The following is a 26,209-nucleotide window of genomic DNA, read 5'->3' as shown; positions in this document are numbered from 1 at the left end:
GCCAAAGAGCTCCTCTACAGCCGATCGTCACCCGTCAACCGCTGGAGTTGGTCGCCTTGGACCATGTCAAGCTTACACCCAGCCGGAATGGATATACCTATGCCTTGACCATCGTGGACCACTACTCGAGATTCATGGTGGTTGTTCCAGTCAAAGACCTGACTGGTCGCACCGCGGCTTGAGCATTCCAGGCCTACTTTTGTCGACCGCACGGCTACCCGGAGAGGGTGCTTACGGACCAGGGTTCGGCTTTTGAAGCAGAGGTGTTTCAAGAGTTGTCAATTATACGGCTGTAAAAAGATCAGGACCACGCCATATCATGCCCAGACTAATGGGATGTGTGAAAAGATGAATCACCTAGTTCTGGATCTCCTCAAGATACTACCCTTGGAAGAACGAAACCTGTGGCCGGAGAAGCTGCCTGACCTGGTAGACATGTACAATAACATCCCCTGTGGTTCTACCAAATGCACACCGGCGTATCTGATGAGAGCCCGGCTGGGCCAGCTGCCGGTGGACCTGGAAATGGACTTGGAGGTTCCAGAAGCCCTCCCTTCGACTGGGATGTTCGGCGGCAAGTGCAGTAGCGGCGGGTCCAGGAATATGTGGAAAAGAATCTGCGCCAGAGCCAGGAAAAACAGGAGCAGCGCTTCAACAAGCGGGCTCCAGCCGTCCCCTTTGAAGCCGGGGATGTGGTGCTGAAACGGAAGAGAAGAACTCATAAGCTTGATGACCAGTGGGAGAAGACCCCGTATGTCATACAGCCCACTGAATGGGAGAATGAAAAGGCCTATCTGATTAGTCGCGACCAGGGGAAGACTTCGGCTACAGTTTCCAGGGACCACCTCAAGAGGTGCCCACCCCATTGAGATTGGCAAACGAAGTTCCGGTTCCCATACCGAACAGGGAGAAAGAAAAAGAGGTGATCCACACAGTGATGGGTGACTTTCTAGCAGACTGGCCTATGCAGAACGGCGCTGTGATTGTTCCGGTGATAATGCTCCCACAACCCGTGGAAGAAATGGAAACGGAAATAACCACCAGTGAACCAGTGCCCAGGGATGCACCTATACCAAGCCCCCGTAGGTCTCCACCTGCCATACACGACATACGGGAGGAGGAACCGGTTGTCTCCTCTGTCCCATCGCCCGCTACTAACGTCATTGGGCCCAGAAGGTCCACATGTCCCAACCTAGGTAGGCCCCCGCTTAGGTATAGGGAAACTACCATCTAGGGGTGCAGCATGTTCATTATGTAAATAATTGAATGAATGAACACCAATGATCTGAATGACTTACCTGATTTATACCATCCGAAAAAGGAGAAAGTTGTCCCTTTGGGACCATCAGTATATTTCTTCTTCTTCTGCCGTATTACTACTTCAAAACAGCCCACATGAGCAGGCCAACCACGAACTTGTGGTCTTGTAAATAATTTGTGGTCCGTTTTCCGCTTGCCGCCTCCGGAGAGGCAGATTGGAGGGAGGACCCGCAGCAGAGCAGGCTGGGGTCCGGCCACCACCAGGACCGGTGGCCATCCTCCGGGGGTCAGGGGTCCCCCTGGACATGGGGTCCCTGAAATGACAGCCAGGTGCGAGACACCGTACCCGTTCCCGCTCGGGTGACCTGGACCAGGACTGGGGTAAAGGGGTGCTGCCCATTTCTTAGGGGCAGCATCAAGGTGTAAGTTGCTTGGGTGGGGGAGCGGAGGAACATGAACCCGTCCGTTATTAATAAAAATGTTTTTATGCCGTTAAGTAACGTTTAAGAGAAAAGCCTCCCATAAGGGAAGAATGAAAAATATGCTTATGTTAAATGTTTTTTTTATGTTAAATTTCTATTTTTTTCAGAAATAAAACCGGTGATGGACGGTCTGCATTTCACCAAGGGGGAATGTGACGCCCTGGACTAGCCAGGTAGCCACAAACATAACATCACACACACCCTCCCCTGGATAGTCTACATCAGTCAAACAAAACCCTTGTTGCCTCCCTCCAGGGTCTGATGTCCACACCGGAGCCAGGCGGTTGGCCCCACCCACCGAGGAGTTCACAGGCCTGGAGGCGGGAAAAGTGACAGATTCGTTTGAGAGTTGAAAGTGAGAGGACAAAAACTGTTACTGTCTGGGTAGGAGCCCAGGCACTGTCAGCAAGGTCAGCAGACGGTGGTGGCCGTCTGCAGGAGGTGGTGCAAGTCGGTGTAACCGCAGGACCGGGGACGGGCGGTGGCCCGCCGGTACCGAGCCGGGGAGCAGATTTGTACCAAGCACAAAGGCAGGACCATTGGACCCCGACCAGGCTAGGAGCTGCCGACAGCGGTCAAATCCGAGTGACCGGAACCCCAGGGGTTTCCTAACACCCAAGACCCGACAGAAGGCAACAGTCCACACAGTGAGGATAGAAAGCCACCGCCATAGGCTAGAGATCCAAGGGCCAGCACCTGCGGGCAAAACTGGCTCCTTTGGTACATACACGCCGGGGAGCGGACTACTTTTGGGAAACCATCGGAGTCGATACATACACAACGGTACAGGAAAAGACAGCCACCATCAACCTGTCCGGGGAGAGCAAAGACACTGCAGCTGTCTGCGGGACCCGTCCATCCAGCCGTTTGGTTTACCAGAGACTCTGTGAATTTGTGCCTGAGTGAGTACCACAGTGCCATCCGGCACCGCGCCGCACTTGCAACCCTGCCTTCCTGCCTCCCCGTATCACCATCCGGGCCCCGAGATCACCAACCCCTACCCCCGGAGGGGGAACCAACATCCTAGCTGCTCCCTGCCATCGCTCCCGGGATTCCCGGGCAGCGGTGGTGCCCATTATCACCACGACCCGTGGGTGGCGTCACAAACTATCTCTCAAAAGAAACCACCCCCCTTTCACTCGTGGGCGAGGAGCGCTGCTCGAGTCCCTGGGTCCGGCCCACCGCTCGAGCCACCGAGCAGCAGCAGCAGCCGCGGACCCGAGCGTAGCGAGCGCAGCCCCTCCGCCTGCGACACTAGCAGTTTCTCACTCCACTTCCACTGAACTCCAAACTCTAACTAAAACTCACTGCTTTTTCCCACCTCCAGGCCTGTGAACTCCTCGGTGGGTGGGGCCAACCGCCTGGCTCCGCCCCACCTGTTGTGGACATCAGACCCTGGAGGGAGGCAACAAGGATTTTGTTTTGACTGGTGTAGACTATCCAGGGGAGGGGGTGTGTGTGATGTTATGTCTGTGACTACCTGGCTAGTCCAGGGCGTCACCTTAGCATACCACTTCCGATGGTCTCACATCAGAAGCTATGCGCAAGTGTAACTGTACCCTTAGACATTGAGCCGGTATCCAAAGCACGGACTGCAGCACACAGTTGTGTGCCCGCTCCTTATACACAAGTAGAGGGTCATGACCCCAGCTCAGCTTTAGGGGTCCGGCAGCTGATCAGAGGTTTTCAGTGAGTGCAGAAATTGTGAACATTACACACTTCAGTGCACCTGGAGAGGCCGGGGTGCAGCGTGCCGGCTGCTGGACCTCAGTTTACTGGACAAAACCTGTAGTAAGTTTTTGTGGATCCAAATGCAAAATCTTCAACACGACCCTAAACCATCATAAGTCTAACCCCTTACCACAAAAGGGGGTGCTTTTACTATCACCGGTGTAACCCCTTACCACAATAGGGGGTACAGTTACAATCACAGGTCTAACCCCTCACCACAATAGGGGGTACAGTTACCCTCACAGGTCTAACCCCTCACCACAATAGGGGGTACAGTTACCCTCACTGGTCTAACCCCTTACCACAATAGGGGGTACAGTTACCATCACAGGTCTAACCCCTCACCACAATAGGGGGTACAGTTACCATCACAGGTCTAACCCCTCACCACAATAGGGGGTACAGTTACCCTCACAGGTCTAACCCCTCACCACAATAGGGGGTACAGTTACGCTATACTGAGGTTCTAACTGCTGCAGCCAATCACAGGAAAAAGGAGCAAAGGCTCAGTGCTGGACCTGGGGAGAGTGAGGAAAGTACAAACATAGGACTGTGGTTTTCTAAAATTAGAAACCCCTTTAATAAAAAACCAGCGCAGTGATTGGTGGCTCCCACCTCTACTTTCTAAGACCCCTAGTTTAGAATAAGAAGTACAAATCATGTACAGCCCCGTCTCTGCCACACCACACAACGCGAGCAGAGCACCCAAGCTGAAGCCTCTGAGCGTCCGGCAGGCAAGCGCCCCTCTATATTTATATACGGCACATTACGTCATCACCTCAAGCAGGCGTGGTTTGAGCGAGGGGCGTGGTGATATTGCGAGAACCGCGCATTCTACCATGTGCACGCGCTTTATCGTCAAGCCAATAGGGGCGTGGTTTGGCTGCAGGTTCGTCCAATGGGGTTAAGAATGGCGCTGCGCGTGTCCGCCAGGCGCGCAGCTGCTCAGGAGGCGGCGGAGGTGGTCGGGAGCAGCACTGTACGTCAACACGGCCCCGGACACCGTCCTGTGCATCATAGTCCTAGCGGATCCCGCTGCTGCCTGCATCCTGCAGAATGACGGAGCTGCGGCACAGAGGCACCGGGGAGCAGGAGCCGGAGGAGAAGGTACATGGAGGCTGCATTACATCCCGAGGGTGACAGCAGCCGCTCCATCCTGTCTGCACCTCTGCACAGCACGATCGGTGATGAGCTGCGACCGGCAGACATGGCAGTGACATGGCCTCCGTGCAGGACCAGGGGCAGACATGGAGGGCGCTGTAGACCCTGGTGCTTCATGGCTTAGAGCATCGTCCAGCGATAATGGTGCTCTCCCCTAATGATCGTCACTGGCGTCACGTTACCACTAGTGATGAGGGAGCAGGACCAGTGCTTGGGGGCGCCATACTTGTAATCTGTAGCCAGATGCTTTGACAGGCTCAACTCATGGTCTGAGTATAATGGAAGTCAATGGGAGCATCTTCTGTAAAAATGCCCAAGTCCCCCAATGACTTCCATTATACTTGGTGCACAAGTCGCTCCAATTGGAACATCCGACTACTCGTCACGAGACCCCGAGCATGGTAGAGCCCACCCATCACTAGTCACCTTATGGGACAGTCGCTAAAAAATCCAAACCTGTAGCAAGAGACTTTAATGTCGCGGATTGAAATGTAATTTGTGGAGCAATAAGTGTATGATTGGGGGTCTGACCCCTGGGACCCTCCAATAATACGATAAGGATGTGATCGGGGGTGTGATTGGGGGACCCCTACTTGAGGGTTGTGGTGGTACCCACGTTTGACTGCGCTCTGTCCCCCTCCCCTATGCGTGCTCTACTCCCCTCACACTCCTAACGCCAACCTGGACGTGCTCTGTTCCCCTATCCACACCCCCCACCCCCACCCTTGGCACGCTCTGCTCCCCAGACCACGCTCCCCCCTGCACCCCCACGGCACGCTCTGCTCCCCAGACCACGCTCCCCCCTGCACCCCCACGGCACGCTCTGCTCCCCCCTGCACCCCCACGGCACGCTCTGCTCCCCAGACCACGCTCCCCCCTGCACCCCCACGGCACGCTCTGCTCCCCCCTGCACCCCCACGGCACGCTCTGCTCCCCAGACCACGCTCCCCCCTGCACCCCCACGGGACGCTCTGCACCCCCACGGGACGCTCTGCACCCCCACGGGACGCTCTGCACCCCCACGGGACGCTCTGCTCCCCCCTGCACCCCCACGGGACGCTCTGCTCCCCAGACCACGCTCCCCCCTGCCCCCCCCACGGCACGCTCTGCTCCCCAGACCACGCTCCCCCCTGCCCCCCCCACGGCACGCTCTGCTCCCCAGACCACGCTCCCCCCTGCCCCCCCCACGGCACGCTCTGCTCCCCAGACCACGCTCCCCCCTGCCCCCCCCCACGGCACGCTCTGCTCCCCAGACCACGCTCCCCCCTGCCCCCCCCACGGCACGCTCTTCTCCCCAGACTACGCTCCTCCTGCACCCCCACGGCACGCTCTGCTCCCCTATCCATCCAGCCCCCCTGGCGCACTCTGCTCTTGTGTCAACAAGCCTCACCCCCTCACCGATAACGCACTGCTCCCCTATTCTTTCCGCCCCTGGGCTCTGCTTCCTTCCCAAAACCCCACGCCCCTGGGCGCGCTCTGCTCCCCTCCCATCAGCACCCCCAAATGCGCTCTGCTCCCCTTCCTCAACCCCCTCGCAGGCGTGGTCTGCTCCCATCACCCTCCCCGGACTCGCTCTGTTGCCCTCCGTGTGTTGTCACACGTGGGCACTGTATACTGACATGAGGGACCCCATCAGTGATTGCTGGGGGTCCTAACGCTCGAACTCTTATCTTCTGCCTTGTGTGACTCTATACGCATTGGTTCTTAGGACATGTACATGCAGGCTTTTTTCCTCCAGGGAATGAGCTGATTTTTCTGGTGGAGGCCATGTAAGGAAACGCTCCATCTCTGGGGACTCCTCTGTTTCCCGAAGAGTTTTGTTTTGTTGCCTTCTGATTGGACAGTCCTAGTCTGGATCATTTCCCATTAGGATCCGCTGCAGACGCTGACAACCGCTTTCTTTTTTCCTACCAGGCAGGGTTTTTTTTTTTTATCCTGAAGACTAAAAACCTGAGCGTAAGATCAGCAAAATGTCCTCTATAGAGTAGAGATGAATAGGAAGAGTCTTTTGGGTGTATTTTAACTAGATCATCTTTTGGAGAAGATCTGCAGCAAAAAATTCCCCCCCCCCCATCCTCCCTCCACTCCAGTGAGTGCATTCTGTGACTGCTGTGAGGGGATAATGGAGGCGCTGGTATGGACCTCCCCTGCCTGTATGTGTTACTACGCCATGTGGTCACCATAGATCGTCATAGTCTGAGCCTGAATGATGGGCCGTTCTGTGACTGAGACCCCCAGCCGTTTCGTACAGCAGATGTGGTGGCCATTTCTGACTAGTCACCGCTCCGCACATATTATAGCGGCTGGAATTACTGCCTCTGTGGGACGGACCAGCAATGCCCTTCAGAACCAGGGACCCTCACTATACAATGTACGGAGTTGTGCCTGGTAAATAATAAAGGGGCCACATGGCTTTCTGCAGCACCAGTGCCCCTCGGCCAGCTGATTGCCGGTAATATTGATGGTCCATTACTATGGACGTCCATAACTAAGCCTGCCGGGATACCTTCCACCACAGATCTAATATTCCTCGTTTCTCCTCCTGCATTTACCTACACTGATAATCTGTAACGTAAGAGATTTGTGTAATTAGCTCACTGAGGATTACCGGTAACGGATACAGTTCTGTCAGACCATAATCTCTACAGATTATCAGCTGCTGAACGTAGTTCTGTTCACTCACAGCAAGCACATATGTAAAAAATGCGGAACATCGGAAACCGCTTTTTCCCAGATTTGTTGTCACCTAATCTGAGAGCAACCTAATTTAGGGGCAGAGGGAATTTGTCACCAGATTTTTGCCACCTAATCTGAGAGCTGCATAACGTAGTTGCAGAGATCCTGATTCCAGTGATTTGTCACTTACTGGGCTGCTTACTGTTATTTTGATAAAAATCACTGTTTTATGAGCAGGAGATTATCATGAGAGAACTGGTAAACCTTGTGCCAGGTAGTCCCCTATATTTATTAACTCTATATCCCCACCCCACCACTGATTGACGGATTTCTGCCTATGCACAGTGCACACAGAAAACTGCCAATCAATGGTGTGGGCAGGGTTATACAGAGATCAGCATAAAGAGAACTGGTAGATCTGCAGCAGAGAAAATAATGATTTTTATCAAAACTACAGCACCAGCTCAGTAAGTGACACATCACTGGAATCAGGGTCTCTGCCCCTACATCAGATAAGATGGCATGCGCCTAGTGAATTATTTCCTTTTAGTTCTCGTTACATAAAATCAGAGAATTCCTGTAAAGAGTTTGTACCAAATCCTAGTTATCCCTTATCGCTAGAGCAGGGGATAACGGTCCAAATGCGAGGACCCCCGGTGATCCTGAGAATTGTCTGAATGGAGCGGAGGTCAAGAACATTAATCCTTAAGCTGAGTGCAGCATTTCTGTTGGTCATGAGTGGGGTGGTATTGTTGTTATGGGCATAGCGTGGCATAATCCCCAGCACTATAGCAGGGCCCAGCCATTCTCCAATCGCTCATATATAGAGGAAAAAAAATGCCACAGCCACCATTATAAACTGGAAACAGTGTATGTCACTGCATCTTCTATAGCTTGTGGTGATCCGGCCGCTGCCATCCTCACAGTGAAGGGCCCTCGGTGCTAGTTAAAGGGAACTTGTCACCAGGTTTTTGCTCCCCTATCAGAGAGCAGCGTAATGTAGAGACAGAGACCCTGATTCCAGTGATGTGTTCCTTTCTGAGCTGTTTGCTGTCATTTTGATAAAATCAATGTTTTGTCTGCTGCAGATCTAGCAGTTATACAGAGCTCATGAATATGCTGGATTACAAAGTAGTCTTGTAATGATAATCTACTGCTGATTAAACAGTGGTTTAATCAAAACTACAATAAGCAGCCCAGTAAGTGACACATCGCTGGAATCAGGATCTCTGCCACTACGTTATGCAGCTCTCAGATTAGGTGGCAAAAATCTGGTGACAGATTCCCTTTAAATGATGAGGGAATTAATTCTAGATGTGACTCCATGGTGTTCTATTTCCTGCTATGTATTGGATACATATAGACTCTGTGCTTCTATACAGTGTCTGTGCGCAGTGCTAGGTGCCTTCACCCCACTGAGCCGCCCTTAGAGGTCACCCAATATTTCTATATATTCAGAAATTGGTGATTTTGTGAAAAACAGAGCAGATGATATGTTAAGGTGTTGTATATCCCCTTCCCTTAGGGTAGATTGTCAGCATCAGTTCGGTGGGGGCTGGCCCCCGCTGCCTCAGCTCCCGTCTATGCATATCCCCTTCCCTTTAGGGTAGATCGTCACTATCAGATCGGTGGGGTCCGGCCCTGCTGCCTCTGCTCCTCTCAATGCATATCCCCTTCCCTTAGGGTAGATCATCAGTATCAGATCGGTGGGGTTCAGCCCTGCTGCCTCAGCTCCCGTCCATGCATATCCCCTTCCCTTAGGGTAGATCGTCACTATCAGATCGGTGGGGTCCGGCCCCGCTGCCTCAGCTCCTCTCCATGCATATCCCCTTCCCTTAGGGTAGATCATCAGTATCAGATCGGTGGCGTCCGGCCCCCGCTGCCTCAGCTCCTCTCCATGCATATCCCCTTCCCTTAGGGTAGATCGTCCGTATCAGATCGTTGGCGTCCGGTCCCCGCTGCCTCAGCTCCTCTCCATGCATATCCCCTTCCCTTAGGGTAGATCGTCCGTATCAGATCGTTGGCGTCCGGTCCCCGCTGCCTCAGCTCCTTTCCATGCATATCCCCTTCCCTTAGGGTAGATCGTCAGTATCAGATCGGTGGGGTCCGGTCCCTGCTGCCTCAGCTCCTCTCCATGCATATTCCCATGCCTTAGGGTAGATCGTCAGTATCAGATCGTTGGGGTCCGGCCCCTGCTGCCTCAGCTCTCGTCCATGCATATTCCCTTCCCTTAGGGTAGATCGTCCGTATCAGATCGGTGGGGTCCGGCCCTGCTGCCTCAGCTCTCGTCCATGCATATTCCCATGCCTTAGGGTAGATCGTCAGTATCAGATCGGTGGGGTCCGGCCCCGCTGCCTCAGCTCCTCTCCATGCATATCCCCTTCCCTTAGGGTAGATCATCAGTATCAGATCGGTGGCGTCCGGCCCCCGCTGCCTCAGCTCCTCTCCATGCATATCCCCTTCCCTTAGGGTAGATCGTCAGTATCAGATCGGTGGGGTCCGGTCCCCGCTGCCTCAGCTCCTCTCCATGCATATCCTCTTCCCTTAGGGTAGATCGTCCGTATCAGATCGTTGGGGTCCGGCCCCTGCTGCCTCAGCTCTCGTCCATGCATATTCCCTTCCCTTAGGGTAGATCGTCCGTATCAGATCGGTGGGGTCTGGCCCCGCTGCCTCAGCTCTCGTCCATGCACAGCATTTTTCAGCTTCGTTCTGCTTTGAGTCTTTTCTTGGCCTTTGGGCATATTCTGTATAACCTGATCATTTGCAGACATTGGGTGGAGCTGTTATTCCTAGAAAGCGTCCCGAGTTGTGTGACAGGTTATGCTGAAGTGATTAATCCCAGGGTCTCAGCGTTCAGTGGTAATAATCTGTCACTGCTCCGACTACGGGGGCAGATCTACGGGAACGTCCGACAGCGCCTGAGCTGCACTGTACTGTAGCTGCCATTATTCCAGCCTCTGCTACAAAATATATGATTGGTCCGTCCGCTAAGACTCTCATCAACCCAAAAAATCCAGAAAGGATCAGTGGTGTACGCTCACGATCTCTGCTCTGTTCACTTTTATGGAACTTCTGGAAATAGCTGACTTGTCCCATAGAAGTCTATGGTCCTGTGATCTTGCATGCTCAGGGGTCTTTGGGATCCATGTTATTTGCATTAGTGGGGGCGCAGGGATCAGACCCTCAGCGATCCGACTGTTGAGTTGTAATATTTTGTGGAAAACCTCTTTCACCAGTGAATATTCTCATGTTTTGTGTTGCGGCTCCACGACACTTCCAAAACCTTTGCTGTTGGTGAATGAGAACTATGTTTTTTTGCAAATGGAAATACACCTGCAGTTCTACATTGTATTGTCCCTCTGTTATTACTCCGGAAAATGTAGGAATAAGTGAATGTTGACCTTTCCTGTGTCTGTAGAGCTGTGTTCCTGCACAGTATGATGCTATTAGCCCTGATGGGCGGTGGGAGAATATAGTAACATCCACAATTGACAGGGAGAATGTCCCCAGTAAGGTCCATGTTCACATTGAAGAGTGCAGCGGATGTGAAAATCAGCAGAATGACCCCAAATCCACACAGGCCAGTGTGTGAAGGAGGGTTTATAAAATGGTCATTCACTGTATATCTGAGTCGACTATCAGGGTTTTCAATAGGGGGGCACTCTGGCGCCGGGACTACGGATACTTTACTCTCGATGGCGTTATCACAGGTGGTCAGTCCCGGCTTCGTGCCCTGGGTGCTCACACTGCGGCTGTGGAATGGGGTTCAGGGATGATTTTGGGGATATACGTGACGCCACCTGTGGTGTCTGGAAAGCGGGATACACCAGCGCTGCCCGCGGCCGACCTCTGAGGCGATGGTGACGGCAGCTTAAGATCTCTCAGCTCCCCACAGGTGGAGCTATTTTACCTCAGGGCGGCGGGTCGCTGACCCAGCTTCCCCTGGGTAATATTGACGTCATCAAAGGGGTTTTCCCTGGCCCAGGTGATGCTGGAGTAGCCACCCACGCCTGCTCAGCGTGCCTTAGTGCTCTGTAGCCGCGACAGGTGCTGCAAATGATCTAATATACACTAGTGTATAAATGCAACTATTTCCCTCCTTTTGTCCATGGTCCCCTGAGGAAGTCACCACGAAATACGTATTGGGACTTTTTTCCCCTTGTGTGACTGCATGTGAGTGCTATAATTGGTGGAATATCCACCGGGCTATGTGCTTGGGTAATGTGCCGATGATTATGTACTAAGTGTTATCCTGTCATTACTGTGAACTTGGAAAGGCACTTACATTGGTTTTGCTGGAAATACTTCCCAGTCCGTTGGACCATGTGTTTGTGTAATGTGCCTATTGTCATTCACTAAAGTGTTACCCTGTCATTTGCTGTGAACCTGTTTATGATATAGGCACGTACACTGGCCCTGCTGGGAATATATCCCTGTCCATTGGACTAGATGCCTGGGCAATGTGCCTATGTTCATATACTTAAATGTTACTCTATCACTCACTGTGAGCCTGTTTATTGCAATGGCATCTACACTGACCTTGCTGGGAACACATCCCTGTTCACCGGATGATGTGTGTGGGTAACATGCTTATTGTCATTTACTAAAGTGTTATTCTGTCACTGACTGTGAATTTATCTTTTGTATAGGCACTTACACTGGCTCTGCTGGGAATATATTCCTGTTCATTTATCTGTAATGTGCCTAGAGTTCTTGATTAGGTGAACCTGCGTTTTGTAAAAGGCACTTACACTGGCCCTGCTGGGAGTACACCTTTTTGTGTGCACCTAATTTGATCCATGCAGCCCCACATGGGGTTTTTTATTCGCTCTTATATGTCATTTAACCTTCTTACTTGTCACAATTTTTATATCCCATGTAATATTTATATGCTTGACCCAACCAATTAAAGTTTTTCTATGTGCAACTTACTTTGGTGTTGGTGGTTCTTGGGCCATGGGTTATGATGTAATATAAGGCAAATTTAAAGACTTTTTTTTTTCTGCTGTTTCGCTGACCAGGAGGGAAGCGACCGAGCGGTGATGGCTGCCTTCTTCTCTGAAGGGTCCTGTAGAACGGCGGAGAGATGACACACCGAGTCCACATCAGCTTAAACAAGTCCTTTTTACTGGCTTCTGGTTTGTTTTGCAGTGTTCACAGAAGCAACAGTTCGGTTACCAGAAGGCCAATGGTCACAAGTTTCGGAGGAGATTCGATGACAGGTTTCCTCAGAGAGACTTTTTTTGTCTCTTTCTTGGTCTCTGCTGTGAGGGCTCTGTGACTCCCTCTTTAACCCACTCGTTAGTCTCGTCACTGGTTTTCCCAGGGGTCTGATGCTGCACGATTTCTTTATCTATCCCGCCACAGCGTCGTGGACTCGGCTTGGGGTTAGTAGTCAGACTCTTGATGGGTACCGGGACTCCTCTTATTTAGGATCCCAGGTTAACGGTCAATGGTTTTGGGGATAAACCTGACAAACCTCCTCGGTCCCATTATACCGGTGTCGACCTGAACTCTTCAGCCGGCTCTCGCCAGACCTAAAGCATCCCCTTTCCGTCTGGGTTACCCCTTTTCCAGTGTCTTTCTTTTCTTTTGGGGTACCCTCGCTCAGGACATCGGGCCTATGTTATTTCTAGCCCTTCTTTCTGTCATTAATTTACTCTCATCTCTTCTTGTCACTCCTTACTGACTGGCTGTTAACTGACTAAATGTCACTCAGTCGTCCTGTCAATCACGTCGCGTCTCACGCTCAGCTAGGCTCCACCCCCTTATGGACCTACTATATAAACAGTCCCAGGAGTATGAAGGTAGGGTCTGCTGAGTCAATGTTACTCAATCTAATATAAGCCTCTGCATTTCCTCTCTTTCACCTGTGACCAAAGGGTACTGCACCTTGATGTTAAGGTGCTGTATTCCCCTGTAGCGCCTAACCACAGGGGCGCCACATATCCATATGAAATGTGTAATATGTGAACACAGCCTAGCTATTCATATCCCTGGTCATGTGCTAATATTTCTCACCGACAGTGCCAGATTGTATAAGGGAACACCCCAGCGTAATGGAACACAGTCATTAATATATCCCTACATTTCCAGGAGGAATAACAGAGGAATGGCTTCAGAATTGTTAGTATTTACTAAATATGCTAGGTTAAAAAAGTCGTCACATTTTTGTTGAAGGGAATCTGTCACCAGGTTTTTGCTATGTAATCTAATGTATAAATAGAGACCCTGATTCCAGTGATGTATTACTTAGTTTACTGGGTGCAGCAGTTGTGATAGAATCAGTTTTCTCTGCTGTAGATGTAGCAAAGCTCTGAATGCTGAGCCTGTATAACCCCTCCCACACCACTGATTGGCGGTTTTCTGCGTACACTGTGCATAGGCAGAAAGCTGCTAATCAGTGGTGTGGGTATTTCCCTTTAAACTAAATAGTCTTAATTCAAATGCTTTTCTCAATGAGGATTGAAATTGGATTTCTTTATTTGGTAACATGAGTTTATTCTGGAACGTTAGTCACTCCGATTTCAGAGAACAGGGCTCAGAAATGCCTCACTGGGCCGGAGCGGTGACCATACATGTGTGGCACCATTGTATTCATTGTGTATTGGACTGGTGGTGCCACAGAGGCCGCTAACTGTCCAATTCCAAAGACACATTTTGGAGCCCGGTTGTTGGGTTCAGCGGAGTCTCGCCTCAGTTTTAACATGCACGTTTAATCGGGCCCTTCATTCACATTGTCTGCATAGTGTAAGTGAAGGCCGTCCTGTCAGCTATATGTAGAGAGATGGCCATTTCTAGTGTCTGTGCTCTTTCCTATCTGTAGTCACATTGAGCCATCCTCAGCGGTGGGAGTACCACAGATTTAAAGACTTCATCTTTGTTTACAACCCCAAAATACTATGCAGGAAGCCTCAATAGTTTGTCTTTAAGGTGGCTTCCATAAATGATGAATGACTAGCAACGTGATCTATGAGGAAAAAACAGTTTTAGTCCCTCCTGTCATCTCCTCATCTAATATGATCGGGCATGTACATGGGGGAGGTCACCGATAATACTTTGGGGCTAAACACTCATTTCACCCTTGGTAAACAAAGGCTATGTTCACACTGAGTGTTTTTTGTTTTTGCGATTTTTCAAAAACTATGGCCGCAATTCATCAACACTGGTGTTTTGCACAAGGTTCTGTTGGAACATGCACCTCGCCATAAAAATTGGGGGGGGGGGGGATGGGTAAAACACTGCATGAACTGGTTATCAGCCAATCTTTGTAATGCATTGCTTACAGTGGACTTTGCGGGAGACTAAGGGGCCCTTTGCACACTACGACATCGCAGGTGTGATGTCGGTGGGGTCAAATCGAAAGTGACGCACTTCCGGCGTCGCTCTCGACATCTTAGTGTGTAAATCATTTTAACTACGATTACCGAGCGCAAAAGCGTCGGTGTCGTATGATCGGTATAGTGTTGGTCATTTTCATTATTTTGGCTGCAGCGACGGTCCGATGTTGTTCCTCGTTCCTGCGGCAGCACACATCGCTGTGTATGAAGTCGCAGGAGCGAGGAACATCTTTACCTGCGTCCCATCTGCAATGTGGAAGGAAAGAGGTGGGCGTGATGTTTACGTCCCGCTCATCTCCGCCCCTCCGCTTCTATTGGCCGCCTGGCGCGTGACGTCGCTGTGACGCCGCACGACCCGCCCCCTTAGGAAGGAGGCGGGTCGCTGGCCAGAGCGACGTCGCAGGGCAGGTAAGTGCGTGTGAAGCTGCCATAGCGATAATATTCGCTACGGCAGCTATCACAAGATATCGCAGCTGCGTCTGGGGGCGGGGACTATCACGCTCAGCATCGCAGCATCGGCTTCCGATGTCGTAGTGTGCAAAGGGCTTTTTAATGTTCTGATATTAGGGAGGTTGATAGGCCATCCAAAAACATGCATTTTTATGGAGCGTCTGAAACTGTACAGGTTGTGGATCATACTGTTTTTTTTGTTTTTTTTTGGGGTAGAACATTCTAGAGGATTGGTGCAGCTCAGGAGAAGTCTTGGATTCGGGAGTGGGAGGTTTGGATTACTGTGGAAGTTAGTTGAAAATCGTTTGTGGAGTGTAGAGAACGGGTGGGGTGATAGACAGAGAGGAGGGTGGAGATATAGGGGGTGCCGCATTGTGGAGAGCTTTGTGGGTGAGAACAAGCAGTTTAAATTGGATCTTATGATATATGGGCAGCCAGTGCAATGACGAGTAACGGTTAGCCAGATAGGTGACTCCGCAGCATTAAGGATGGAGGATGGACTGAAGAGGGGAAAATCTAGTGAGTGGGAGGTCAATTAATAAGGAATTACAGTAATCAAGGTAGGAATGGATCAGGGACACGGTGAGGGGTTTTTGGCATTTCCATGGCGAGAAAGGGGCGGATTCTAGAGAGGTTCTTCAGGTGCAAGTGACAGGAGCGGGCAAGAGATTGTATATAGGATGTGAAGGAGAGATCCGTAGAAGTAAAGGGCAGAGGACTGAACCCTGAGTAACCCCAACAGTGAGGGGAAGAGAAGATGTGAAGCCGGCAAATGATACGCTGAACGAGCAACCAGAAAAATAAGGAGAGAGCCAGGAAAGAACAGTGTCCTTTAGGCCCAGTGAATGGGAGCATAGAGAGAAGGAGATGGTGGTCAACAGTGTCGAAGGCAGCAGAGAGGTCAAGAAGGATAAGCAGAGAGCGGTCACCATTACGTTTTGCTGTCAGAAGGTCATTGGTCACTATGACAAGGGCAGATTCATTATCCGTATAAGGAACACCGCCGCTCTATGTGAATGTGATCAGTGGGAGTTGCCACTCTCCAGCTCCACACTCTATTTTCGCAGGGCAAAAATGGTGCAAGGCCCTCAAAAGTTACAAACTTTTAGAGAAGCCTCTCATTGAGCCAAACTTTGGCAACTTTTGAAAGGTTTTTATGCCAGAATCCTGGAGTAAAGGCTCTGATGAATCCGGCTCTATGAGGTTTTGAATCAGAAAAGACTTTAAGAAACTCTCCTTTCTTTGGAGGAGTATTTCTTTTCCTGAAGCAAATTTTGGAACCTTTTTTTTTCCCCCTCTTTTCCATGAAGCATATTTTGCAATTTTTCGACTAGATAGAGCCTAGTTTAGACCTGGATAGACCGTGAATGGAGGCGCAACACTATCTCAGCCTCGGCTCAGTCATTCTCAGTGAGGTCCTCGTGACGGCACGTCCACTGATCATGGAGTGATGACAGAGGCGTCAGACATGTCCACACTGCGGATTACTGAGACTGATGGATGATGGCCTTCATAGTCAGTGCAGTCCGTCTTCAGTCTTGGAGTATAGCGGTGCTTCCTCGTTTTAGCTTTCAGTGGGGGTCTTACCACATTGACCTCGCGTTTAAACCTTCGGACGTCGCTATAACATGTCACAAGTGCACTTACTCTTCAAGCCAAGCTGATATTGCTCACATTTCTCCTGTAGATCTGCCAGAACTATATGTAATTGTACATTTCCGCAGTGGCTCCAGAACATATTAATATTTATGTCAGATCCATTACTTCGGTTACAATGGGTGTAATTACATTCTTACATTTGTATTTTTATTGCGTCTTATGTTTTATTTCCCTTTCTGGAGAGTTTATCCATTCTGCAATTTCCTAGATTCTACCTAATGGTGATAGACTATTATCCAACGTCTATGTCTTGATGTCTTTGTCTACCAGAGGGCCTATGGGCTGTATCTCTCCTCAAACTATATAATGATCATCTTGGCCAGTGGAAAGGCCATGAATCTCAACGTGCTGGATAGTTTTTGCACGCTTGATATGGCGCCCCCTCTTATTATTTTGCTATATTTTCACCGTCCACCTCATGTACTTAGTGGTTGTCGGCCCAATAGCATGCTTCGCTTCTCTCCCTGAGCTGTATCTACACATGGAGCATTTTCTATTGATTAGTGTACTTTCACACTTGCGTTCAGCGCAGTCCGTCACTATGGAGAATAGCGCAGTCTGTTAACACACTGCGCTATTCTCCATAGACTTGTATGGACGACGCACTGTAACGCAAGTGTCAGCGTTGCATCTGCTGGACGACGCAGCGTCGTTATTTTGACGCTACGTCGGGCGGGAGGAACGCAGCATGTAATGTTTTTTTGAGCCGTAGGATTTCACTGCGCATGCTCTCTCTGGCTCCCTGCACCCGTAACCAAGGTAAATATCGGGTAACCAAGCAAAGTGCTTTGCCGATATTTACCCTCGCTACGTGTGCAGGGAGCCCGACACTTCCCCGCTTGGCTCCGCCCCCTCCCGCACTCCACTCCGCATGTATGCGCATACATACATACATACATACATACATACATACATACATACATACATACATACATACTCACACACTCACCTCTCCTCAGCGCCATGGCCCGCTCGGCTCCACACACTCCGCACTCCGGCCCCCGCACACATTCTCGAATGCTCAGCTGAGCGCCCGGCCGCCGGCATGTGAGAGCCATCAGCTGATCGTTCACAATAGTCTGCTGCCGGTAAAACTGTAAAGAAGAAGAGAAAAAATAAAAGCTTTCCGTTGTTTTGTACGATACGTTGCATCTGTTGTGCCACTATATGCAACGCATCCGTTGCATCCGTCACACAACGCAATGCTACGGAAGCCGTCCAACGCAAGTGTGAAAGTAGCCTTACTCTCTTACTCGCAAAGTAATATTTCAAGGGTTACTACCACATATTCATGTTAACACCTATCCAGTGGAGAGATCATCAGTCACTGATTACCGGAGGTCGACAATGGGGCTCTAATACGCTCCTTTGGAATGGACCCTGTGCTCCCCATTCCTCTAATTGTCTATAGGACTTGCAGAGGAAGCTGTGTACAGACCTTGGCTATTATCTGCAGTCTCAAAAGCTGCAAACGGAGCAGTGGCACCCACATGTATCCATTGATGCATTTCAGTGCCTTGTTCTCAGAATCAATGGGGTCCCAGAAATCAGACCCCCCCCAGCAATAATCAAGTTATTACTCACTCTCTGAATTGCCAATTGATAACACTTAAAAGGGCACTATTATGAAAGGTTTTATCCTTAGTATATTGCAGTTATCATATTGTATAGCACTTCTACCCAGTAAATTCTTCTGTTTTCTATTACATCTGACATCACATGATTAATAACAAATACCTAAATTCTTCTAAGCTTTATGTTGAAACAGTTAGGCTATGTGCTCACGCTGCGTCTTTTGCCGCGTTTTTTGCGAGTTTTTTGGGTGCAGTTTTGGTCTCAAAACTGCATGAATTTCCTTCCCCCAGCAAAGTCTATGAGATTTCATTTTTACTGTCCGAACGTTAGATTTTTTTTGGCTGTGTCTTTGTGGTGACCACAAAGATGCAGCATGTCCATTCTTTTGGCCTTTTTTTTTCACTACGTTTTTCACCCATTGAATACAATGAAGTGTGGAAAACTGCAATGAAAAACGCAAATTCTTATTTTACATGCGTTTTGGTGCGTTTTTCTGACTAGACTCCGGGTCGGCGGGGATTAATCGCTGGTATTTGGCCAGATACTGCTCCCCATATAAAGTCTATGGGGACCAGAAGCGGGTACAAAGGGGTAGGAGCAAGCGCTTCATACTCACCGATCACCAGGCGGCTGTCGCACTGCTGCTGCGGCAGCGCTTTCATCTTCCAGAGCCAGCCGCTCATTAGGCTCATAACATATTCACTCCTTCCCTGCTCACGGTGGCTGTGATTGGCTGCAGGCAGACATGCCCCCACACCGAGTGACAGCTGTCTCACTGCAACCAATCACAGCTGCCGGTAGGCGGGTCTATATCGTGCAGTATAATAAATAAATAATTTAAAAAAGAAAAACTGCGTGCGGTACCAACCCCCCCCCCCATCACATTTTGATACCAGTTAAGGTAAAGCCACACGTCTGAGGGCTGGTATTCTCAGGATGGGGAATACCACATTATGGGGAGCCCGCCAGCCTAAAAATATCAGCCATCTGCCGCCCGGGAATGCTGCATGTATTAGATGCAACAGTCCCAGGACTCTATCCGGCTCATCCCAATTACCCTGGTGCAGTGGAAAGAGGGGTAATAAGGAGTTAATGGCAGCCCATAACTGCCACTAAGTCCTACCTTAGTGATTGCAGGCGTCTGAGACACCCCCTCATCACTAAGCTGTAAGTGAAAGTAAATAAACACAATCACCCAAAAAATCCTTTATTTGAAATAAAACACCAAAAATGCCCCCTCTTTCACCACTTTATTAACCCCTAAAACACCCCTCCAGGTCCGACGTAATCCACAAGAGGTCCCATGAGGCATCCAGCTCTGCTACATCTGACAATCACAGCGAGTGGCCATAGAACATGACTACTCGCTGTAAGGGTCAGGCTGCAAGTGAAGTGAGCCGAGAGGGATCAGCGGTGACTTCAGCTGTCACCGCACATCACCTGACTGAAGTCACAGCTGATCTCGCGCTCACTTCAGTCGCGGCCAGATTTGTGGTAACAGGTGGAGGACTCCAGCTGTCATCGCACATCACCTAACTCGAGTCCTCCACTTGTGACCACATATCAGACCGCGGCTGAAGTGAGACGTGAGATCAGCGGTGATGTCACTCGTGATTTGCGGTGTCGCCGCACATCACCTGAGTGATGTCAGCACTAATCCCGCGGCTCACTTCAGTAGAGGCCTGACAGGTGGAGGACTCCTGCGTTTTTTTTTTTTTAGGCCAAAAATGCTGCTCTTTGTAGTCACCACAAAGATAAAAACGCTGCATCTTTGTGGTCAAAAAAAGATGCAACGTCGCACATAGCCTTAAGGGTGCTTTACACACTGCGACATCGCTAGCAATCTCGCTAGCGATGTGACACGCCAGATCGCAGATGCGATCTGCCGAGATCGCACATAGGTCATTTTTATAGCGCCGGTCACATGTGCGATCTCGGCAGATCGCATCTGCGATCTGGCATGTCACATCGCTAACGAGATTGCTAGCGATGTCGCAGCGTGTAAAGCACTCTTTTAGTCTCTTTTCCTGTATGAGTCATCATTATCTGGTAGGGGGGAGAGGAAATGTAGCAGCTGGGTTACAGGAGTCGAACAGGGGAATGATACTTGGAAAGAAAAGTGACTTTCTTTTTCTACATGGAGAAAAGCGAAGAATTAACTGGGTAGAAGGGCAAAATGAGAAGGTACACAGTGCTATATAATATGAATGCAATATATTAAGATAAAAACTTTGATTGGAGTGCTTCTTTAAGTTGTTTTTTTTTTTTTTTTTTTGGCAGTTTTCAGATCTATAGAAATTAATAGAGGGGGACCGCGCATAAGTGTCTTTATTCCTGGCCGAACATAATAGGGCCCTGTGCTATAAAGGTTGCATATAGAACACCCCTTTAGGATCTGAGTAGAATTTGCTGTTGTCATATGGTTTTGTTGCATTAATGATTGTGTTCTCACTTCTCCCATGGTCTTTCTTTTGTGTGGTTACTTTGATGACACAAATGAACTGACGTCTTAATTGATTTTATACAGGAACATTTCATTCCTCTGATTGCATTATGCTGCAGGAAGTAACAGATTAGAGCGTCAGACAGAAAACACGTTTGGAGAGCATGAATCATTCATTTAGATGCAGCTTTTCGATCAGTTTGTTCTTTCTCATGTTGGCATATTGAGAACCATATTTGGGGATGTTGGTGACCCCTCGTACAAAGGTAAAGTTTAGCAGTGTCTTTAGAAAGGCCAATTCAGGCCATCGACCCACCGATGATCGGATATATACAAGCTGATCGTTCACTGACCTCGGTTATCAGCAGTAGAGATGAGCGAACCGGTCCCGGTTCGGCTCGAGGCGGTTCGCCGAACGGGGGGTCTGGCTCGAGTTCGGCTCGTCGAACGTTCGACGAACCGAACTCGAGCCCATAGGAAACAATGGCAGGCAATCACAAACACAGTAAAACACCTAGAAAACACCCTGAAAGGTGTCCAAAAGGTGACAAACAACTCACAACATAACACAAACACATGGGAAAGTGACAAGGACATATACTCATGTGAAAACAAAACAGCTGGACAAGGAAAAAGAGGGAGACACACAGATATATGAGTATATGCAAAGAAACATCGATTCCATTATTGTGCAACTTGAGCCCTGCTCATTTTAGGCTTCCAATCTGGATAAATTGCCTGAGCTCGCCACGTACGCCTTGAGGATCTTGTCGTGTCCTGCAGCCAGCGTTCTCTCGGAACCTGTCTTCAGTGCTGCTGGGGGTCTGCTGGCAGATAAGCACACGTGTCTGTCCACTGACAATGTGGACCTGGCTCTCAGAGGACTTTTCTTCCCCTGGGTCAGCCAGGGGAGGCGAAAGGCACGCGTATTTTTGAGAGTGCTTCATGCAAAGCATCTTTTTCTTTGTCAAAAGGGGGGCTCAACCGATGCCAGTCAAGTGGGGTGTGTGTGGCCCAGTTAGTGGCAACGAGGGAGACTGTGGTTGGAGTCCCCTCGCTGTGTCTCTAAAAGAACCAAGATGAACAAGTCATGGCTCTCAGAGGACTTTTCTTCCCCTGGGTCAGCCAGGGGACGGGAAAGGCACGCGTATTTTTGAGAGTGCTTCATGCAAAGCATCTTTTTCTTTTTCAAAAGGGGGCTCAACCGATGCCAGTCAAGTGGGGTGTGTGTGGCCCAGTTAGTGGCAACGAGGGAGACTGTGGTTGGAGTCCCCTCGCTGTGTCTCTAAAAGAACCAAGATGAACAAGTCATGGCTCTCAGAGGACTTTTCTTCCCCTGGGTCAGCCAGGGGACGGGAAAGGCACGCGTATTTTTGAGAGTGCTTCATGCAAAGCATCTTTTTCTTTTTCAAAAGGGGGCTCAACCGATGCCAGTCAAGTGGGGTGTGTGTGGCCCAGTTAGTGGCAACGAGGGAGACTGTGGTTGGAGTCCCCTCGCTGTGTCTCTAAAAGAACCAAGATGAACAAGTCATGGCTCTCAGAGGACTTTTCTTCCCCTGGGTCAGCCAGGGGACGGGAAAGGCACGCGTATTTTTGAGAGTGCTTCATGAAAAGCATCTTTTTCTTTGTCAAAAGGGGGGGTCAACCGATGCCAGTCAAGTGGGGTGTGTGTGGCCCAGTTAGTGGCAACGAGGGAGACTGTGGTTGGAGTCCCCTCGCTGTGTCTCTAAAAGAACCAAGATGAACAAGTCATGGCTCTCAGAGGACTTTTCTTCCCCTGGGTCAGCCAGGGGACGGGAAAGGCACGCGTATTTTTGAGAGTGCTTCATGAAAAGCATCTTTTTCTTTGTCAAAAGGGGGGGTCAACCGATGCCAGTCAAGTGGGGTGTGTGTGGCCCAGTTAGTGGCAACGAGGGAGACTGTGGTTGGAGTCCCCTCGCTGTGTCTCTAAAAGAACCAAGATGAACAAGTCATGGCTCTCAGAGGACTTTTCTTCCCCTGGGTCAGCCAGGGGACGGGAAAGGCACGCGTATTTTTGAGAGTGCTTCATGCAAAGCATCTTTTTCTTTGTCAAAAGGGGGGGTCAACCGATGCCAGTCAAGTGGGGTGTGTGTGGCCCAGTTAGTGGCAACGAGGGAGACTGTGGTTGGAGTCCCCTCGCTGTGTCTCTAAAAGAACCAAGATGAACAAGTCATGGCTCTCAGAGGACTTTTCTTCCCCTGGGTCAGCCAGGGGACGGGAAAGGCACGCGTATTTTTGAGAGTGCTTCATGCAAAGCATCTTTTTCTTTTTCAAAAGGGGGCTCAACCGATGCCAGTCAAGTGGGGTGTGTGTGGCCCAGTTAGTGGCAACGAGGGAGACTGTGGTTGGAGTCCCCTCGCTGTGTTTTACATGCTTTTAGAAGGGCATGAAATGGCTTGGAGGTTGACTTTCATCATATGCAAACTGTTGGCTACCAAAATGCTGCCTTTCCAACAACTGTGGTTATAGGCAATGAGGAACATACTGATGAAGATGAGACGCAGATACCCGATTGGGATGACAACTTAAATATTCGGTCAGGGCAAGAAGAAACTCGGTCTGAGGGGTAGGGGAGTGCAAACACAACAATTGATGATTAAGTTCTAGATCACACCTACTGTCAACCCACAGTCAGACACTCGAGGAGGTCAACAGAGGCGGTGGAGGAGGATGCAACCGACGTCGAAGTAACCTGGCGCCTTCCTGGACACAGTCGGAGCACTGGTAGCACGTCTACAACTGCATCCTCAGCCACCACTCTGCCTCTGAGCATTATTCGGGGTGGATCAACAGGTCGCATGGCCTCTAAGCCTTGCCTAGCCAGGTCCTTTTTTGACATAGAAAAAGATCGCCCAAATTATGTGATCTGTAAAATTTGTCATGGTTCTCTTAGTAGAGGTCAAAACCTCAGCAGTTTGACAACTTCTTCCATGAATCGTCACATGAATAAATATCATATGGCCCGATGGGAAGCTCACCGTGCTGCAATGCGGCCTAGCGGAGCGAACCATCCACCGCCTGCCCCTTCCAGTGCATCCGCGCGCTCGTCATCTTCTAGGACTGTGGGGACAGCTGTCACACCTGTTTTTCCACCCACAACTTCCACCACTGTAACCGCAACAGGCAGTTTGCTTGGTAGGTCGTCAGTTGGTTTGGAAGGGGAAACAAGTGAGTGTGTACAGCTCTCTCAGACATCGATAGCACCAACTTTGGATGAAGGCAACATCATGTCTCCGCCTGCACTTTCCTCACAAAGCTGCATTTTTCCAGGGACACCCGACTCAACACCGTCTACACACAGCAGCCAGATCTCTGTCCCTCAGATGTGGTCAAATAAAAGGCCACTTCCTGCGACCCATGACAAAGCGAAGAGGTTGACTCTATCCCTCTGTAAGCTGTTGACTACAGAAATGCTGCCTTTCCGCCTAGTGGACACACAGGATTTTAGAGACCTTATGTCTGTCGCTGTGCCCCAGTACCAGATGCCTAGTCGCCACTACTTCTCTAAGAAAGGTGTGCCCGCGCTACACCAGCATGTCGCACACAACATCACCGCTTCCTTGAGAAACTCTGTGTGTGAACGGGTGCATTTCACCACCGATACTTGGACCAGTAAGCATGGACAGGGACGTTACATGTCGCTGACTGGCCACTGGGTAACTATGGTGATAGATGGTGAAGGGTCTGCTGCACAAGTCTTGCCGTCCCCACGACTTGTGTGTCAATCCTCTGTCTGTCCAAGTTCCGCCACTGCTTCTGCATCCTCCACCTCATCTGGGTCCTCCACCTCCGCCCCAAGCCTGCCTGGTCAGGCCACCAGCGTTCTCACTGCGCAGAAGGAATCACGCACCCCTCATTACTATGCTGGTAGCAGAGCGCAACGGCATCAGGCGGTCTTTAGCTTGACATGTCTTTGAAATAGGAGTCACACAGCGACTGAGTTGTGGGCAGCTCTGGAGACTGATTTTGATAAATGGTTGTCTCCACTCAACCTGCAGCCTGGTAAGGCCGTGTGCGACAATGCTGCAAACCTGGGTGCGGCCCTTCGCCTGGGCAAGGTGACACACGTGCCTTGTATGGCTCACGTGTTTAACCTTGTTGTCCAGCAATTTTTAACACACTATCCCGGCCTAGATGGCCTTCTGACCAGGGCACGGAAACTGTCTGCAGTGCTCACTTCCGCCGTTCAACCGCCGCACCTGAGCGACTTGCATCGCTCCAGAAGTCTTTCGGCCTGCCGGTTCATCGCCTGAAATGCGATGTGGCGACACGCTGGAATTCAACTCTCCACATGTTACAGCGACTGTGGCAGCACCGGCGAGCCCTGGTGCAATACGTCATGATGTATAGCCTGGGCCAACGAGATGCAGAAGTGGGGCAGATCACCCTGATGGAGTGATCTCAGATCAAGGACCTATGCACCCTTCTGCACAGTTTCGACATGGCGACGAATATGTTTAGCGCTGACAATGCCATTATCAGCATGACGATTACAGTCATTTACATGCTGGAGCACACGCTAAACACTATTCGTAGTCAGGGGGTGGGACAACAGGAAGGGGAGGAACTACAGGAGGATTCATATGCGCAAGACACAACAACATCACCAAGGTCCAGACGTTCATCATCACCAACGCGGCAGGCATGGGACCATGGGGGACAGGGATCAACAAGGGCGCATGGTAGCAGGTGAGATGTTGAGGAAGGTGCAGGAGGACATGAAGATATGGAGGACGAACTGTCCATGGACATGGAAGACTCAGCAGATGAGGGGGACCTTGGTCAAATTTCAGTTGAAAGAGGTTGGGGGGAGATGACAGAGGAAGAAAGAACGGTTAGCACCTCTATGCCACAAACACAGCGTGGACTTGGTGCGCATGGCTGCGCAAGACACATGAGTGCCTTCTTGTTGCACTACCTCCAACATGACCCTCGTATTGTCAAAATTAGAAGTGATGATGACTACTGGCTTGCCACACTATTAGATCCCCGGGACAAGTCCAAATTTTGTGACATAATTCCACCCATAGAAAGGGACGCACGTATGCAGGAGTATCAGCAGAAGCTGTTACTCGATCTTAGCTCGGCTTTTCCACCAAACAACCGTGCAGGTGAAGGGAGTGATTCTCCCAGTTGTAACTTGACAAACATGGGACGGCCTCGTCATCTTCAACAGTCTACCCGTACCAGTAGGACCGTATCTGGTGCTGGTAACAGCAATTTTATGGAATCTTTTCATAATTTTTTTAGACCCTCCTTTGCAAGGCCACCAGAGACAACAAGTCTGACACATAGTCAACGGATGGAGAGGATGATACAGGAGTATCTCCAAATGAACATCGATGCAATGACTTTGCAAATGGAGCCTTGCTCCTTTTGTGCTTCAAATCTAGAAAAATGTCAAGAGCTCT

General features: G+C 50.2%; 1 protein-coding gene across 1 annotated transcript in view; it reads left to right on the top strand.

Moving 5' to 3' along the window:
• The first annotated feature begins 4,413 nt into the window (after positions 1-4,413).
• The window catches only part of CDS2 (CDP-diacylglycerol synthase 2), a 122,321-nt gene continuing 100,525 nt past the window's right edge, over positions 4,414-26,209 (top strand). The window contains exon 1 of the mRNA XM_075342920.1: positions 4,414-4,580. Within this exon, the coding sequence (XP_075199035.1) occupies positions 4,530-4,580 (51 nt within the window). The 5' untranslated portion in view covers positions 4,414-4,529. The remainder of the gene's footprint in view (positions 4,581-26,209) is intronic.

The sequence above is a fragment of the Anomaloglossus baeobatrachus genome, chromosome 4 (genome assembly GCF_048569485.1).
Source record: "Anomaloglossus baeobatrachus isolate aAnoBae1 chromosome 4, aAnoBae1.hap1, whole genome shotgun sequence".
Taxonomy (NCBI): domain Eukaryota; kingdom Metazoa; phylum Chordata; class Amphibia; order Anura; family Aromobatidae; genus Anomaloglossus; species Anomaloglossus baeobatrachus.
The sequence above is the reverse complement of the archived record's forward strand: the minus strand, read 5'-3'. Positions and strand labels throughout refer to the sequence as shown.